The sequence below is a fragment of the Cannabis sativa genome, chromosome 9 (assembly GCF_029168945.1).
Source record: "Cannabis sativa cultivar Pink pepper isolate KNU-18-1 chromosome 9, ASM2916894v1, whole genome shotgun sequence".
NCBI classification, from domain to species: Eukaryota; Viridiplantae; Streptophyta; class Magnoliopsida; order Rosales; family Cannabaceae; genus Cannabis; species Cannabis sativa.
Genome location: NC_083609.1, coordinates 3,796,747 through 3,813,173, shown reverse-complemented (window position 1 = coordinate 3,813,173; position 16,427 = coordinate 3,796,747). Strand labels below are relative to the sequence as shown.

The 16,427-nt window shown below is 35.6% G+C and overlaps 1 protein-coding gene across 2 annotated transcripts in view; it reads right to left on the bottom strand.

Annotated features, from left to right (window-relative positions):
• Nucleotides 1-16,427, bottom strand: part of LOC115723397 (uncharacterized) — a 34,031-nt gene that overhangs the window by 3,935 nt on the left and 13,669 nt on the right. Inside the window, exons 27-55 of one of the 2 annotated variants that reach the window (XM_061104507.1) lie at nt 16,095-16,412; nt 15,614-15,745; nt 15,392-15,505; nt 15,061-15,245; nt 14,264-14,372; nt 14,048-14,191; nt 13,418-13,693; nt 12,552-13,226; nt 11,116-11,334; nt 10,869-10,972; nt 10,251-10,546; nt 10,034-10,118; nt 9,004-9,705; nt 8,391-8,709; nt 7,926-8,084; nt 7,662-7,825; nt 7,364-7,544; nt 7,025-7,294; nt 6,695-6,901; nt 6,103-6,157; nt 5,549-5,679; nt 4,905-5,396; nt 4,016-4,813; nt 3,860-3,936; nt 2,748-3,201; nt 2,519-2,605; nt 1,421-1,573; nt 1,153-1,337; nt 376-912 (exon numbers count right to left, since the gene is read on the bottom strand). In XM_061104507.1, coding sequence (XP_060960490.1) covers nt 376-912; nt 1,153-1,337; nt 1,421-1,573; nt 2,519-2,605; nt 2,748-3,201; nt 3,860-3,936; nt 4,016-4,813; nt 4,905-5,396; nt 5,549-5,679; nt 6,103-6,157; nt 6,695-6,901; nt 7,025-7,294; nt 7,364-7,544; nt 7,662-7,825; nt 7,926-8,084; nt 8,391-8,709; nt 9,004-9,705; nt 10,034-10,118; nt 10,251-10,546; nt 10,869-10,972; nt 11,116-11,334; nt 12,552-13,226; nt 13,418-13,693; nt 14,048-14,191; nt 14,264-14,372; nt 15,061-15,245; nt 15,392-15,505; nt 15,614-15,745; nt 16,095-16,412 — 7,628 coding nt within the window. The remainder of the gene's footprint in view (nt 1-375; nt 913-1,152; nt 1,338-1,420; nt 1,574-2,518; nt 2,606-2,747; nt 3,202-3,859; nt 3,937-4,015; nt 4,814-4,904; nt 5,397-5,548; nt 5,680-6,102; nt 6,158-6,694; nt 6,902-7,024; nt 7,295-7,363; nt 7,545-7,661; nt 7,826-7,925; nt 8,085-8,390; nt 8,710-9,003; nt 9,706-10,033; nt 10,119-10,250; nt 10,547-10,868; nt 10,973-11,115; nt 11,335-12,551; nt 13,227-13,417; nt 13,694-14,047; nt 14,192-14,263; nt 14,373-15,060; nt 15,246-15,391; nt 15,506-15,613; nt 15,746-16,094; nt 16,413-16,427) is intronic. The other variant, XM_061104508.1, reaches the window with a different exon arrangement.

Sequence of the window (16,427 nt, the reverse complement as noted above, 5' to 3'; positions counted from 1 at the left end):
GATGTGTTCTTAGGAGAAGACCCCAATAATTTACGGAACACTGAAGCACAAATTACTAACCAACAAATTTTATCCACCACCAGTATAGCTGTAGCACATACCTTTCTTGTTGATAAAACTGGGGAATTTCCCTAGTTAGAGTAAGTTAACACATCTAACAAGAACAGATGACTTCCATTAAGAAAATCAAGAATACTGCATGTATCCATGCACCCTAAAGATATTCATGAAATACACACATATATATATCTAAATAATATATTCCATTTTGGAACTGAAATTCTGGCTTGAGGAGCCATTTTCCCATCTTACTAAAGTCATGCTTGTAGAAAAGACCGACCTAAACTCAATTATAAAACATTCAAGGGAACCTACCTGCTAATTCCAGAGCCCAAGCCAGTTGAATATGCAAAAATAAAAGTCTGAACCGAGAGGTACAAAATTTCTTCAGGTGTGTGATCAATGATTGATACTCCAAGCTCAGCTAATTCAACAATAACATGAAATTCAGACTCTGAGGTAGACGGTGATTGCAGTTGTGGTGGGTCCTTTAAAGAAAGCTGCGATAGAGGAGATGTGCCTGTTTTACTCAATATTCCAATAGGTTCACTCTCCGGCATCCAGTCACTGATCTTAACAACATTGACTTTCTCCTCTTTTATTATTGCAATGCTTAGAGCTCTATAAGTCCCACTTGTAACATGCATAGATTGAGCAGAAATTTCATCAATATCAAACTTCTGAGATTTAGACTGGTCATCCCCATCTATGAGGAGTTCCAACAAGCGTTTTCTACCAAGATCTTCCCATAGAAAGGAAGCTGCTGAATTAGGTAGAAGGAACTGCCATGAATCATTAGAACCATCTACTTGCCGGAAATGAATAGGTAAAAACATAGAGCGATTTTCAATCCTGTAATTAGAAATTTGATTATTATTGCCCAGTACTGGAGAATATGAATTTACTGACTAAAAGTCGAAAAAAAATGTTATTACAGAAATAACTTGAGGCAAGTTCATTATAGCAGAATGGAAGAAAAATTATCTCGCACAGCTAATACAGTTGCACTAGCATATCTTCTTTAACAAAATCGTGGAGGATTTACAATCAGATGAGAAGGCATAATCCACTAAAGTAGAATAGAAGTATAACCTGTAAGGACTTGATGATGAATCTGGGCGAAAAATAACTTCATAGCTTGAGCTCTTTGCTCCACTTCTGATTGCTACTCTTAGCTGCAGTTGATCGTTACCAGTCTCTTTCTTCAAGCATATTCGCATCACGCCTTCATTACAAACACTAAAGGGAGTACTCCATCTATAGCCATCAACACGCAACTGAAGGGAAAAACATATCTCCATCAATGTCATGTAAATCCTAATTACATATATATATTTGAAAGGAGAAGAGCTGCATGGACCTTCAAAATTTCTAACTTATAAGACTGCCAACGGAAGGGTTTAGGAGAATCGGTGGGATGAATCCATTCTAACGAATGAGATTCACACTGCTGCAGGCAAAGACTGTAACCAACCCTATTAATAAACAAGGTGTAGGGCTGAAAATGGAGAACCTGAATATCAATCAATTTAGTAGTTGTTAGATAGTTATTAGGTACCATAAAAGCCAGCAAGATTCACAACATAGTAAAGAAGAGTAACATTTAATGCAAACATTACATATACAATGGACCTTCCCGGTAAAATTTTGTTCTGACAACTATAACTTATACATTTGAAGCCTTTAGCATAAGTGAGAAGGGTTTTCACTATTTTATAAATAAGAAAAGTTGCAAACAATTGTACATTTTCAAGCCTTTGTAAATCTGGATCTTTGAATATAGATCGTCTAACAGAACCAGCAGCAAACACACATAGTAGCAAACATAGTACACAGATTTTTCTACACTAGACTACTTAGATGGGTTAACTTAAGTACATTTGCAATCTGCTTATACAGGTCTGGGTCAAAATTGTCAAGTTGAAATCCTGAAGCCACATCCTTTTGCAAAGCGATAAAATTTATTCAAAGTACACACTGACATGGACAAAAGCAAGAGAATTGGGAGGTTCCCTCAAAACCAAACAAAAGTAAAACTTCATAAAACCAGACTATACAATACCATTTTGACAAACAGGGAGCTAGTAAATATCCTTACTTTCATCAGTCAATGTACACATAGACATTATTTATGTTGAGGATTATTGGTACATGAAAGAAGTAAAAATAGGTGCAGAGATAGGATTCCTGTGAATGGTCATTAATGATTTCTAACAAAACAATGAAACATGCTATTTATTTATTTATTTATTTTTTGCATCAAACCAACTTGTGCTAAGTATTAAACCCTTCTCAAGCTTGTTGCAAAGTCACTTTTATTGTTGTTCCGTATGAGATAAACTTTCATATGAAGACAAATTCAAAAAAATTATGGGAATTACCATATTTTTGTGTGTGTTTTGTGGGAAAGAATAATAAATAAAAAAAAAAGTAAGGCACCAAGATTTTCAAAAATAACCTTCGTTCTGTCAGAGGTCAAGTTTAGTCGAGCTGAAATCTTGTAGTAGGAACCATCTGAACTAAATGCTTTTACATCAACCCGTTCCTTCAAGTAAAATTCAATTTCAATGATCATTAACATTAAGAAAAATTTAGGTAACAATTATTTTCTTTTCTCCCCTTAAAGTTCAAGCAGGGAAAGAAAGCGGAACAAAGAAACGTTAATAAACAGTATAAATCTTGCACACCTTCTTTTCTATCTCAAGTAGAGATATCCCAGGACTGAAAAATTCGGAATTACGCATAGCAACAGCAATGCCAACCCTTGCGGACACAAGTGAATCTTTTTGTGATTGAAAAAGCATAACCCCACTGCGTCCAGCATTATCTTGTGGAGAAAGCATGCAAGGAAAAGGACTAGTTTCCTCAATTACTTCAAGCACTTGAATGTTTCTTCTTTGAACAGAATGCTTCCTTTCCAACGAGTTTGTAGGACTTTTCAATGCCATCTTAGCAGATTTGACTGCTCTAGAAAGTATTTGGGAATCCATTTCAGCACTGTCCAATGGCTCTACTTCCACCACTCGGTATGCCAAAGGGAGAGATGAATTATTAACTATCCAGTATGGAACAAAAAACCTTATTGTTTTAGGCGCAGCAGTAGTTCCTCCCATATCGTGCTCAATTCTTACACGCAGTCTCCTGCAAATTGTGATATTTTAAAGATGAAGAATCAACCAACAGAAAATAATAATGATAATAAATCTTGGTTCGTTTTTTTTTTTTTTGAAAAACTGACAGAGGCCATTGTCTTAGACTGGCCCCTACCCGTTATATATTGAAAGCCCTCACTTGTGGCGGAAATCTTGATTCATTTTTTTAGACATGTTGTTAACAAATAATCAATGTAAGTGGCTGTGAGATCTAGAAATCACAATAGAATGCTGAAGACCAGTGGCACAAACCTCAAAAGCCCTGTGGAAAAATAAGAATTCCAAAGGATTCTATTTTCTCATGTTTGGATTGAAACATCCAATTCAGAATTCTTCTTCTTTTTCTTTTTCTTTGTTTTTTTTAAATTTAATTTTAGAGCAATTATAAATATGTAGATATATTTTATAAATATGTAAATATGTACAAAAATTATATATTTTATTGATATAAATTATATGCTAAAAAAAAGCCTCCTACCAAATTTGTGGAGAACATGTTTCCATTTTTTTTTGCTACTATTTTTCGACATAAATTTTTTCCATGCTAAAATCTACAATCCAAGCAAGACCAAAAGGAACAAAAGCAAGACCAAAAGGAACAAAAAACAAAGTAAAAAAAAAACAAAGAGCCTTTGGGATTCACAAACCGTTTACTCTGTCTCTGAACCATCCAGAACGATGAGGCGTGATCATTGGAAGAAATGTTCAAAACGAGAACAGGGTCCTAAATACACAGAAAGCATTATTTACACACTGGAAATTTTTTCCTCGAAGAGGGAATAGAATTACTTGCATGTTCTTACCTTCTCCATAGACCAACCACCCTGAATGAATAATGTTAGATAGATGGGTTTCTGGATGTCAGCAGAATATACAGGTACAGTTCCCCGTGAAGAGATAACTCCACGCTGTCTCTCAATGCAATTTCCTTCTTTAATTTTCTCCCAAATTGTGTATTCAACTGGACATGGAAATCGATTTTCAAACTTCAAAGGAGCATTGACAGAAATTCGCCAATCATAAACAGGTGCATTCAGTTCAGTACGAAGAACAGATGCATCTGTTCCAACACTCAGCCAAAAATGTTTTCTCTCAGCACTAGAACACAAAAGTACATCCTTCTTCTCAAGTTTATTTAACGTGAAATTAAAATTAGACATCTTATTTTCTTGCTTTGATGCATATTGTCTGGAAAGTGAAACTTGCTCCACAAGAGCCTGATCCTTTCCACATGCATAACCAGAACCAACAGTAACTGCATCACCCCAAGTGTACGGAGTCTGGGAATTATCAATAGAAGGACGAATTTGTAGACATTGGTTGGAATCCCGGAAAGTGCTTCTCCAAGGTAAAACTACAGAAGCTCCAGGATGTACAATAGGAAAGTCGTTAATAATTTGCTGCCGTGTGCGAATCCAACGCCGTCGGCGCACAAGATCAGAAGATGATCTTGTGCATGACTTCGAAGAAGTTGGAGGCCACCTCAAAGTGTGAAAATCTGGAGCATACGCCCAACCATCTTTGTCAACAAATTGAGACTTCTCAATACTCCATGTCGAACTCCATCGCCATCCAGGGGGAAGCGGAGGTTCAGAGAAATCCTAACAGAAAAGTAAAGCCCAAGAAATGTGAAGGAAGCAACAAACCGAAGCAAAAGAAAACTCAACTAAGAAATAACCACTGTATCAATACCTTCGAGGAATTCGAGAAGTCTCGACTGCTCCAAGGCCCTGGCTCAACACTGCCAAGGCCAGACCAGTTGTTACCCCAACCAGTACTTGATTGATAGCGTTGATTTTGAAAAATTTCTTCTGCCACTGAATTGTTACTTGTTCCTGAGTTGGGAGATGAACTTATTGAAAAATCCAATTTAACATCCGACTCATTGACTAATGTTGCAAGACTTCTAAATATTGCGTGTTTCTTGCCATTTTTCATGACGACTTCCATGGCAATAAAATCCTTCTGTAATGATTTCGGGACAACGGACAATGGAAGCAATGAGCGAATACTCTCCCAGTTACCCTGAGGACCCAGACCAACCCAGAAACCAACATCTCTCTCCAAAACAGTATCAGTTTCCATATCTTTTTGAATTTTTGGAGTTGTTTTCCTCTCAAAACATGTAGTAGAAACCATCAAGCATCCACAGTCAAGAATTTCATCCAGGCTGTTTTGCTGAACCTGCAAAACACAACATTAAATTGCGTGAGCTAAATTTTATTATCAGCAAATGCAAGCCAGTCACGGACAAAAAGAACATTTGTAATATTGATTTACAACGAGCAAGCAGAATTTATTTTATTTTTTCTTAAAAAAAAAGAAAGAAAAATCACCTTTCTCTTCAGTGGATATGATACGAGGTTTTGAGCTTCATGAGCTTGATGGAACATCCTTACAGAAGCTACCTTCCTCAACATGAGTGCACCATGCCCCACAGGAAATGAGAGTGCACCAACAACTTCCCCTGTATGCGTAGAACCAAAGAAAGAGAATGATTCAATCAAAAGTAAAGAAAAGGAAGGGAAGTATGCCGTGCCAAGTTTACAACTAGAGGAAAACAACTTCAAATGAAAAATAAATTTTGTAGGTACAACATGGCAAATATTATAGCAGATCAGAGAGCATGAAGCAAATTGGAGTTGTAATCTGGCTCCAACAGTATGTGGATGTACACAAGGTAGCACATACAAGTAATATCAATCATATATAATTTTCTGTATAAAACACATTATATACTCAGAAGAAAAATAAAAAAAGATTAAAGAAGCAAAAGAATGAAATTGAATGTGCAAGATAATTAAATCAAAATATTTGCATCCATATATATATGCAGAGCTTCATGAAAAGTATCTCATAAAAAGTAAATGCAAACAGTAAAAACACATACCTTTTCCAGCTTTCGCAGCCAGGTTTGTCACCTCCACTTCCAATTTAGCTGCAGCCTGCAACAATCATATTCGAAAAATCAATAAAATAATTCATGCATGCAGGACACCATCAATTAAAATTTGAGAGAAAAGAAATATTTAGGAAAACAAATTATGCATGTGATAACAATCTTTGATTGTTTATTGGAATAAAGTGCTAAAAGAAACTTCAACTTAAACGAGATTTTGATGGCAAATCTTAGCTAGAAAAGTAACTTCGTAAGAAAGAATATTATATGAAAGCAACCCTACATGATGATTCCATTATAAGAGCGGTAGGAAAATGGTGCATCGAAATTACAAAGTAAAGTTTAGCATTTTACCAATTGCTTCAATATACATTCCAATCAATTGGCAGTTCCCTAACTATTTTTGTTTTTACGCAAAACGTCAACTTGTATTAATATTGAAGAAAAAAAATAAAAGTAGAATAAGAAAACAGAAAATGAAGAATAAATTTGTTCCCCAACTATAAATGCCTCTTCTAAGGAGAATGAACAAAAGGAATATAAAAGCAAACAATGATGAGAAGATATTAAATTCGTTAGGTACCTTCCGAGGAATTTCAAAAATGAAAAGCTCGTTCCATTTTGCGGTCCCCTCATCCAGATTGTTGTTTCGAGAAATAGAAGGTTTGACACATTTTGTTCTTGCACTCTGAGGGAAAAGCTTTTGGTGATCTGTAGCCTGATTTTCCACGACAAGACGCAAAGCACAGAAGAAGTTTTGGCCATTCCCATCATCATTCATAGGTAAACCCTGATTAAAATAATAATAATAATAATAATAAAGAAGGGTAAGCCACTGTAGGTCAAAAATAGCAATAGAAAAATGACAATAAAAACTCAGAAGTATTTGATAGGCATTAACCACTTTTACAACCTTGGCTTCAAGGATCTGTATCGCAATGTAATAGCGTGCTTCTCTAGACTCATCTGACACGTTCAATCTGTCTGAAAACCTAGGTGGTGGAATCCACACAGAAGCACAAGCCCCATGACACAAGTGGTCAACAGTATCTGTATTCTGTTCAAGTCTTTTCAGATAAATATCACACCCAAGTTTATTTTCTATTATCACAGTCTGGAAGTCATCCTCATCCAGAGCAGAGAAAGATGGATCTTCTTTGTCCCTATGTAGACTCCCAATTTCCTGTCAAGGAAAGACATTGTAAGGCATTTGAAAGGTTTACTATACAGCAACAAATATTCAAGAACCAACCTCATTTAGCTTGGCTGCTTTTTTTTCAAGTTCTAATTGCCGTCTCCATGAAAGAGTGCTCGCAACAAAATTTTCCAAGCTTGCAGCACTGACATTTACATTTAAAACAGTGGTAGAAGCAATACGCACTCTCTTCCCAAGTTTTGATGGCGGGTCTCCGTTAGTATCATAAGTTTCAAACCTGAAATCAAAGATCAGAATGCTTCATGAAGGATACAACCTCTACTAAATTTTGTTAAATAAAGACATTTAAAGAAAAAATAAAAATGTTGAAACAATAGTAGGAACGATATGATACTTGAAAATTCCATCAAAAGGTTCCACAAAAGGTTCCCATGCTTCTAACTGAGTGTTGAAGGTTGATGCAGCAATAGAGGAAATCAATACTGCATTCAAAGCATCTAGTTGACCATGTGTAGCAAGCTTAATATTTGTGATTGTCGCATCAAATAGTGGAGTCATCTGAAATAGTTACAAACCATAATTTAATAAGTACAAAGTGGAACAAATCCATTCACATTAAATTCTAGCCTAAAAGAGTTTTGCCTTAGAGAGAACAAACCATTCCGCATAAGCTGTCTAGAACAGTCAGAGAAAAGCAACTCAGCTTCATCTCCGCAGTTATGTTCTCCCGGGTCTTCGGCTTTACAGAATCACCAATTGTATAAGCTAACCGGCTTGATGGTTTTTTTAGATCGCCACGTGCAAGGAAAGTGCATGCCTGCAGATCCACAAACATGCTATTGAAGTTCCTTTTTCAAGCAAAAGAAAGCTTATGCATTTTAAACAAAACAAACAAAAATCTAAACAAAAAATTATGAGATTTAAGCTATACAGAAAAATATCTGAGCAAAAAGAAGTGATGATATATAAACTAAACAAACAAAATTACAAGCTAACGACATGTCAAAACACTTTTAAGTACAGGAAAGATGGAAGAAAGATTAGAGTTTCATAATAATAAGCCATTATGGTAGCCACAAACAAAATTATACATTTTACCAACAGCTAGTAAACATTCATGAACCTGATTTTCGACTTTCCATATGCTCCAACACTGAGAAGCCTTTGAACTGGAAGATCTTGAAATGGGACCCTCAACAATATTAGATTGGTTAACAAGATCCATCCTTGGGCAACAAAGAGCATTGATGCTAGGGGCTTCATCTATCTTAGTGACCAGGCATCCAAGAGAAGCATAACCAGGTGGAGAAATCGGATACCAGAAAAAAGCTTCATCAAAACCCTTCCCAACAATATGGGCAACTTTAGTAAACTGCACAGGCTTTGCAGAAATTTCAGGATTATCAGACTTGAAAAGTATGCCCAAAGCTGGAGGTTCCAAGCTGAAAGGAATAACAACACATGATGGTCAATAAGAAACAAATAATTCAGTTTTTCTATTATTATTGAAATTAGGATCCTCGCCTAACCCCACAATATTTGAAGATCAAGAAACTATAGCAATTGCTATGTAGGTACCTAGTAAGGACTCAAACCACAAACCAAGTGGGAGCAAACTACATGCCTGACCATTTGAGCTACCCCTCTTGGGTTTTTTTTAATTATTATTATTATTATTATTATTAGTGGTGACTTGAAGACATTATATAGTAACACTTAAGGAAAGAATTCCTAACCCATCAGTTACGCAATCCCCCAATATGACATAGCCTGGACGTGCAATAGGACGCCATATTGAGACTGGCCGGCGGACATCGCTACCCTTGTCCCACCAGATTCTTTCAAAGTTGGGAGTTGACATGTAGCAAGTAGTTGCTTTTGAGATGGATCTGACAATATCCCATCCGGATGAATTTGCACTCTGATTACTTGTTTCATGACCTCTACTATCTTGGTTAGCAGTAAAAGCTGATGCAGACTCTTTAGAAGAATGGTGTCTGTTTGAATTCCAGGTAAGAAGGTGATTAAGATCAAAACTACTATCAACAGGACATTCCATAGAAGAATGAGCAGAAAATGATCCAATCACATTGTCTAGGCGCCAGATGCTAAAACCAGACAAGAAATGGGAATTTGAAGAGGCACTAAACATACACTCAGAATATTTAGTTATTGTTACAAGATCAGAGCGTATACAATATACAATGTGATTAGGTGGTGCCTCATTCCCTATGTTTACTACACATCCCAATGCCGTGTATCCTGGTGGTGCAACAGGTTCCCAAACAGAGCAATCAGAGTTGACATCGGCTTGGCCTTCACCTTCACTAAGCCCTAGAATACCTGAGAACAAGCCAATGAGATTGAACCCAATAGGTTTTCGCACACGCCCATATGTGTTACTCACCGCCATTACTGCTTGTGATGGAGGGATTGGCCTGGATACAAATTATAAAAGTAAACCAAAAAATGAAAATTCAAAATATCTTATAACTAGAGAAGCATGTAAATCAGTACACATTTCTCATATGATCAAGGTAAGAACATAAGTAATTTCATTATTCCATGCTAGCTAGATAAATCATTACTCTGCTTTGTTTACATAGTGAAAGCAAAATCATTAAATAGACACAATGTATTGTCACAATTAAATATAAGTTGGTCTACAACATGCACGATATGTTATCATCTCCTGCATTTTTCTTTCTCTTTCTGAAAATGTAGGGGATTCTTATATTGCAATCTATTGAATGAATGCTATGGTACCTTGACGTCACACAATCTCCCAATATGACATAATTTGATGGAGCTCGAGGCCTCCAAAAGGTAAGGTTGTAACCAGGCCCATTTTCTGCATAATGTATAAAAAAGCAGACTCAAATAAAACCGAATAAATAGTATGCAGAACAAAACTGAAAAATAACATCAAAATTCACTGATGATTGATAATAAAAAAATGACAAGGAAAGAATGTTACAAAAACCTTTAGGGGACACCCAGATACGATCAAAGTTTGTACATGTAGCCAAGGGTATAATGTTTCCAAACTGCAATGCTGCAAATGCCTGCTTTTGCAAATTGAGCATAAGAGAAATAACACTAAGCGAAAGATGGATGCATATATTGGTTGATGTCAGAGACATATTTGTTTTCTCCTTCACAGAAGTGTATCCCCCTGAAATATCCACTGGATAAAGAACGATTAGACCAGATCCAGCCTCAACTGTAAGATCCTTCACTAAGGCTCGAATCCACGTATCATTTTCTTTTGATGCATACCTGTGTAAATTAAGAAGTCATATAATTATTTGTGAATATTTATATATGTAGATATTTATGAAGATAGTATTATCCAAACTAGGTGCCTAACTGATGTGAAGTGTTTCATCTAAATATTGTAATGGAAAGAAAGTCAGCTACATATTTAAAAAGAGGCTAAGTCATTAGCCCTTTTGTGGGTTTCTGATTTTATGGAATTTTATAAAGGATTCCCATTACTTGATTGTTCTTAGGTGGTAGGACTAGGAGTTAGTGAAAAGCTAAAAGAAAACTTTAGGAAAGTATCTACAAACAACATAACAGGAAAACCATAAACTCTTACATAAAGCTTAAGTCCAGTTTTGCACGAAGAAGCTTTTCCCCAAATGATGAGTCATTCACAGAAGATTTTGTACCGTCATAGAAGGTAAACTCAGGAGAAACAACCTAAACATAAATTGGCCGGCTAATTAAGATTACAATAAGCTTTTCAAATAACATGAAAATCATTTTTTTAAGAGACGGTCCATTTTGCAAAGAATTATCAAAACAAGGAAAAAATGCAAAATACACAATATAGCATGAAGTACCTGGGTTTCAAATGTGAAACTTGGAATTCTATTCAGATTGCCTTGAGAAAGAGATTCTAACTCTGTGGCATCTGGTGATTCGTGTGTATACTCCAGATTCTTCTTGTCATCATCAGATAAGGAACTGTCCAGCAACACGATATCTACTCCATCCTCAAATGATACTGAGTAACTACTTTCAGTACCCAAATATGTGTACTTCTTTAACAGAGAACCATTCTGGTGGATGCATGAAAAATAGAAACTATCAACCAAAAGGTGGAGGAAAAAACCGTAGATTACTTTTAAAAATGTTAATAAAATTATTACGTGTACAGTGTAACCATGTCATATTACTGTTTCTTTTATTATTGATAAAAAATTAAAAAAACTAGACTCCCCACCTAACCCTTCAGTATTTCCTACAACATTTGAGGAATGGAAAATTATAACAATTGCTAAGAAGGTACCTAAGAAGGCCTTAAACCTCATACTTGATGAGAGCAAACCAGATGCTTAACCAAGAAGCTTGATGGGAAAATCTTAAGAACTAAAGATGTTGAAATTAACAAGACCCTGAACAATTCGCTCAGAGCGAACACTTATATTTATTATGAATAAAGATAAACTCCTAAAACAAAAGAAAAAAAAAGAGGTAATAACCCAAAAAAGTAACTAAAAATAGCAAAGCACTGCATCACACACTGAAAGGACCTGCTAATCAAACAAACTGAAACCCATGTCATCGTCACTCTCTTTCTTTGGTTCTTCCTAACCTATCCCTCTTGGGTACTCTTTGTTTTTCAAAAGGGGGAAAAGATCCACAAAAGATTTAAAGCACCAAACAGGTAATCGTGTATGAATGGTTATTCACAACATACAGCTTAATAGTCTAAAAACTACACATTTCACAAAAAAAGTCAACAATTTTGTACCATTATAAAAATACCCATCTCAGTCATGTAAATATATCCATTAACACTGATACATATGGTAATATGAGCACTGGTGTACATATCCTATTTTCTATTTAAAGAATATAACAAATTTCCATCAGCTGAGTTATAATAGAATAGTTGCATTAAATGGTATCTGAACGAGTAAATTCAAACATGCTTAAGAAAATAACAAACTGACTACGTCTACACTGTAACATTTGTAGTTTATACCACATTTATATAGAGAATACAATTTACAATTCAAAATCAGAAACTATCCAATACATATTTCTTTAGAAACCTGTATGGACACTTGTAATTGTTTTTATTTATATTAAATATTCTATTTATGTAAATCTTTCTGCTCCAGACACGAAATTACTTGTATCCCTACATTTGTGTTTCCTATTATCGATTATTATTCATGAATCTAATCTCTAATTGAAAGATAGTACCTCTAATTATATTATTTATGATTCTATTTCAGATTATAAAAAATGAATTTTATTGTCTCAGTACCTCAATTTTAACATTTGTAAACCGCAATCTCTTCCCGCGCCCAATAATGATGATTGGTTGAGATCTCATCCAGTGAGATTCTTTAAAATCTCCTTCCTCACTTAAACAGATAGTCTTTCCACAACCATCATATGTATACTCATTAACATTTGAACAATTTGCCACTAATTGTCTACTGGGAGAGAGGTGAACCACATCTTCGCTTTGTTTGTAAGTAGGTTCAGATAGGACAATGTTACTGTTTCTACATAGTGGGTCATTCTTAGGATCCATAGTTTCCTCTCTTCCAGTAATTGTTCCTAAAGCTGGCACAAAGAACTCAGTCACAGCGAGAAGGAAATCAGGCACAACAAGAACTCTAGGTTGTTGAACTCGAACCACAAATGATTGAGATGATTTTCTCCATCTGTAATCCATCAAGAACATTGTCAAAACTGGTAAGTCTCCATGTAGGCCAACTTCAGACTCTGCTTTTCTAAAGCTCCCCTTATTTAGAATAAAAGGCATATTTCCAGCAGAAACTTGTTTCGAACCATCTGTGGATGACCCAAGCATGAGGCGCATTTCAGGTTTTGTATCAGGGCGAACGTCAAGAACAGAAAATTTAGGTATAGTGATGTAGAGATCTGTCTCGGACAATGACGTCATTCGATATGATACCCAAAGACCTTCTAGCTGCAATGTGGGAAAAGTAAAATGTAAGCCCACATCCCAACATGAGAAATAAATATAGTATCAGAAAGCAGCACCACATTTAATATTTGACATCCTAACACCATGTCCAAACAGTAACGTCAAAACGGTTACAAAAGTTCACAAGTAATTGAAAACCAACAAATATTAACACACATGATATAATTACTCACAGCAATATGAGCCAAAGGTGACTCATCATGGATGCCATTATACAACTCCAGCAAGGCATGGTCAACCACAACCGTCGATATGGTGACAGTACGCGACAGAAGATTTTGACTATTCGTGTTAACCTTGTCAACCAACAGCCGCATTGTATCTTTTGAACCAGATTTGCCACCACGAAAACTTGGAGGAAGCCTCGGTTCTTCACACAGGTTCATATATGCACAATCAAGAATAACTTTATATTCTTTGCTAGTCATGACACAGTGCAATAAGCCAACCTGGTTAAATTGAAATCTGTAAGAATGCTTTTAAATAACAATCCTGCATGTGCATGACACAAAGGAAAACACAGCAAAAAAAAAAGTAGGAACAAAGTAAATACAAGACAAAAAGTAATACACTAAAACACAAGTAAGGATTAGTAGATAAAAATAAGCCAACATAATTAAACTTAGCAAAAAATCCCAATTCCTTAACAGATCAGAAAACGAAAATAAGGCAAAATCTTTGACATCCGTGCACTTAATACACAGTGCATACAAGCAAGAGGATGGCTTAACAGAAGTAAACTCCTAATGCCAAAAACTTATAAACATACTGCAAATCAAATTCTATAAAACAAACCAAGTTACCTTCACTTCAAGAGAAAATGTCGGAACCTTTTTGAAGACATCCCTCAAACTTCTCCGAACATAAATGTCAAGTCCTTTGGCTTCACGTATCATTGGTTCACCAATACGACCATTAATTCCTACAGACATGTTAATACCTAGAACCTGCAATTTGCTACCAGTCAGACATAATTTTATAATTTGAAGTTTATGGCTCAAGACAACAAAAGCATGTACCTCAGCATGCAGAACATCAATATGGACAGCTGAAGGATCTTTCTCTGCAGAACCATACCACCTAAATGAATTTTCAACTTGTAGCTGGCCCAAATCAAGTTGAATAAAACTGCCCCAAAAAAAAAGGTATAATAAACAAAACAAAAAATGCTACAAAGACATGGAAACACTGAAGTGGATCAAGCAATAGCATAATTTTATTATTTTTATCTATTTTCTTCTAGCTGAAGTCATTTTTTCTCTCAAATCACAAAATGGGTATTCCTTTCTTTTTCTTCTTTCAATTCTTCATTTTCCCATTAAAAGAATCAGCTACTGTCAAATGCCAACAGGCCCCGCACTGGTAACATAACCAGGTCATTGTGATCAAATCACCACCAACATCCCTACAATTGATAATAATGAACCATAGGCAGCCATAAAATAAAAGGCTGCCCCAGTAACCCACCATGCTACATCCAAAACATTGCCACACCACAGTCAAAACTACCACAAGTAGGACTTCATCAACAATGCCCAGTCGTGACTACTTATTTAATCTCCCATTTTATGTATTAACAAACACAACCATAACCTTTTTTATCCATCACATTTCAACATCACTTTCTGAGGGATAATTTGCAGTTTCATGATTTCTAATAAATTTAAGTGATATAGTGAGAAACACAGGCAGCCATGTGTCTGCATTCTTAGCTACTAAACTTCTTAGGGGCTTAAAAAATCAATTTGTGGTTTTGTAATTTCTAATTCATTTTACTGGAAAACCCATAGTATGAAATAGGATCGTATATACGCACTCTTTGCTAGTAGAATTTCTTGGCACAATGATTATTGGAGTGTCCAGTGAGAGATCCAATTTAAGTGCAGTAGCTCCATCTATCTCATATTTTTGAATAAACCACTCAAAGCCTCCAACTTTATCAACAAGTTTAATAGCTTCTTCAGTATGCGGGGTGGCAAGTTCCATAAAATAAACTGTAATCTGCAGCAAAAGTTGTAATTAATTTGAAACACGAAGATACAATGTAAGGCCCACAGAATCTAAATAGTGATAGTTTACAAAATAGTGAAATATCATTCATTCCTTCTAAAACCATATTCAATAGTTTAAAGTCATTTCCAACATACCTCCTGAACAAACCTATAGAGGAAAACAATACGAACAGCAGAAAGTCGGCCTTGCAAGCTGTAATCAAATCCTTCGTAGTCATCATCTTCAGCACTATAAGAATTAAATTTGAACTGGAAAAGAAATGAAAAATACAAGTAAATATTGATCTTCCGATAAAACGATACCAACCAAAAACAAACCAATTATATTGCAACTATGGATTGTAAAAGAACACATACCTTAATAAGGGATTCAACACCAGGATTGCGTATATCACAAAGCCAGCCCCAACAGTGCTCTGTTCCAAGAGACATGTCACAAAGTCTAAAGTTTCCTAATGTTCCTTCAATGGAAAGAGAACTAGGATAGACCTTCGGAAACAGAGAACGTGTGTGAGTATAAACAAAAAGCCTTAGTGGTGTAGCAAACTAGAAATAGCATATTTTTTAAAGAGACCAATCATAAGAAAGAATATGGGATAAGATTAAATTCCGGGTTGCTATCTTCAAATTCATATTTTTTCTCTTTGAGAGTAATATAAAGCTCCGTTTCTTTTCTTAAAAAAGAAGTCGCATAAGTTAGACGGCAGGTCTAAGTATAATCCAAATTATTAGAAAGAATGAAAACATAATTCCTATGAAGATAATCTTTTTTTAGTGTGTGGGTGGGTGCGGGTTTGGGAATCAAAGGTCAGTATCAAAAGTATTCGAAAAAGATTACCTTCAGATCCAACAGGAAACTTTCCTGCACCAGCATTGCAAGTGAAGAACCATCCTCCTTGTTAAGATACACGGACACACTGTCGACATTCATGTTTAAATAAAATACGACACGACTTTTTCCATATCCCAGCAATCCTTTAACAATGTCACTTTCTTCATTCTTTTCCTTGCTTGTCGCCGATTTATCTTCTGGTATTGCTTCCACCTCAGAACTTGTTGCATAATTCACAGAGCTTAGATCCAACCCGAAACCAATTAAAGCAACAAGAGTAGGTCTGTTGCAAAAGAATTCCAGCTTGGACATACGAACACTCATCTGGAAATAATGAAA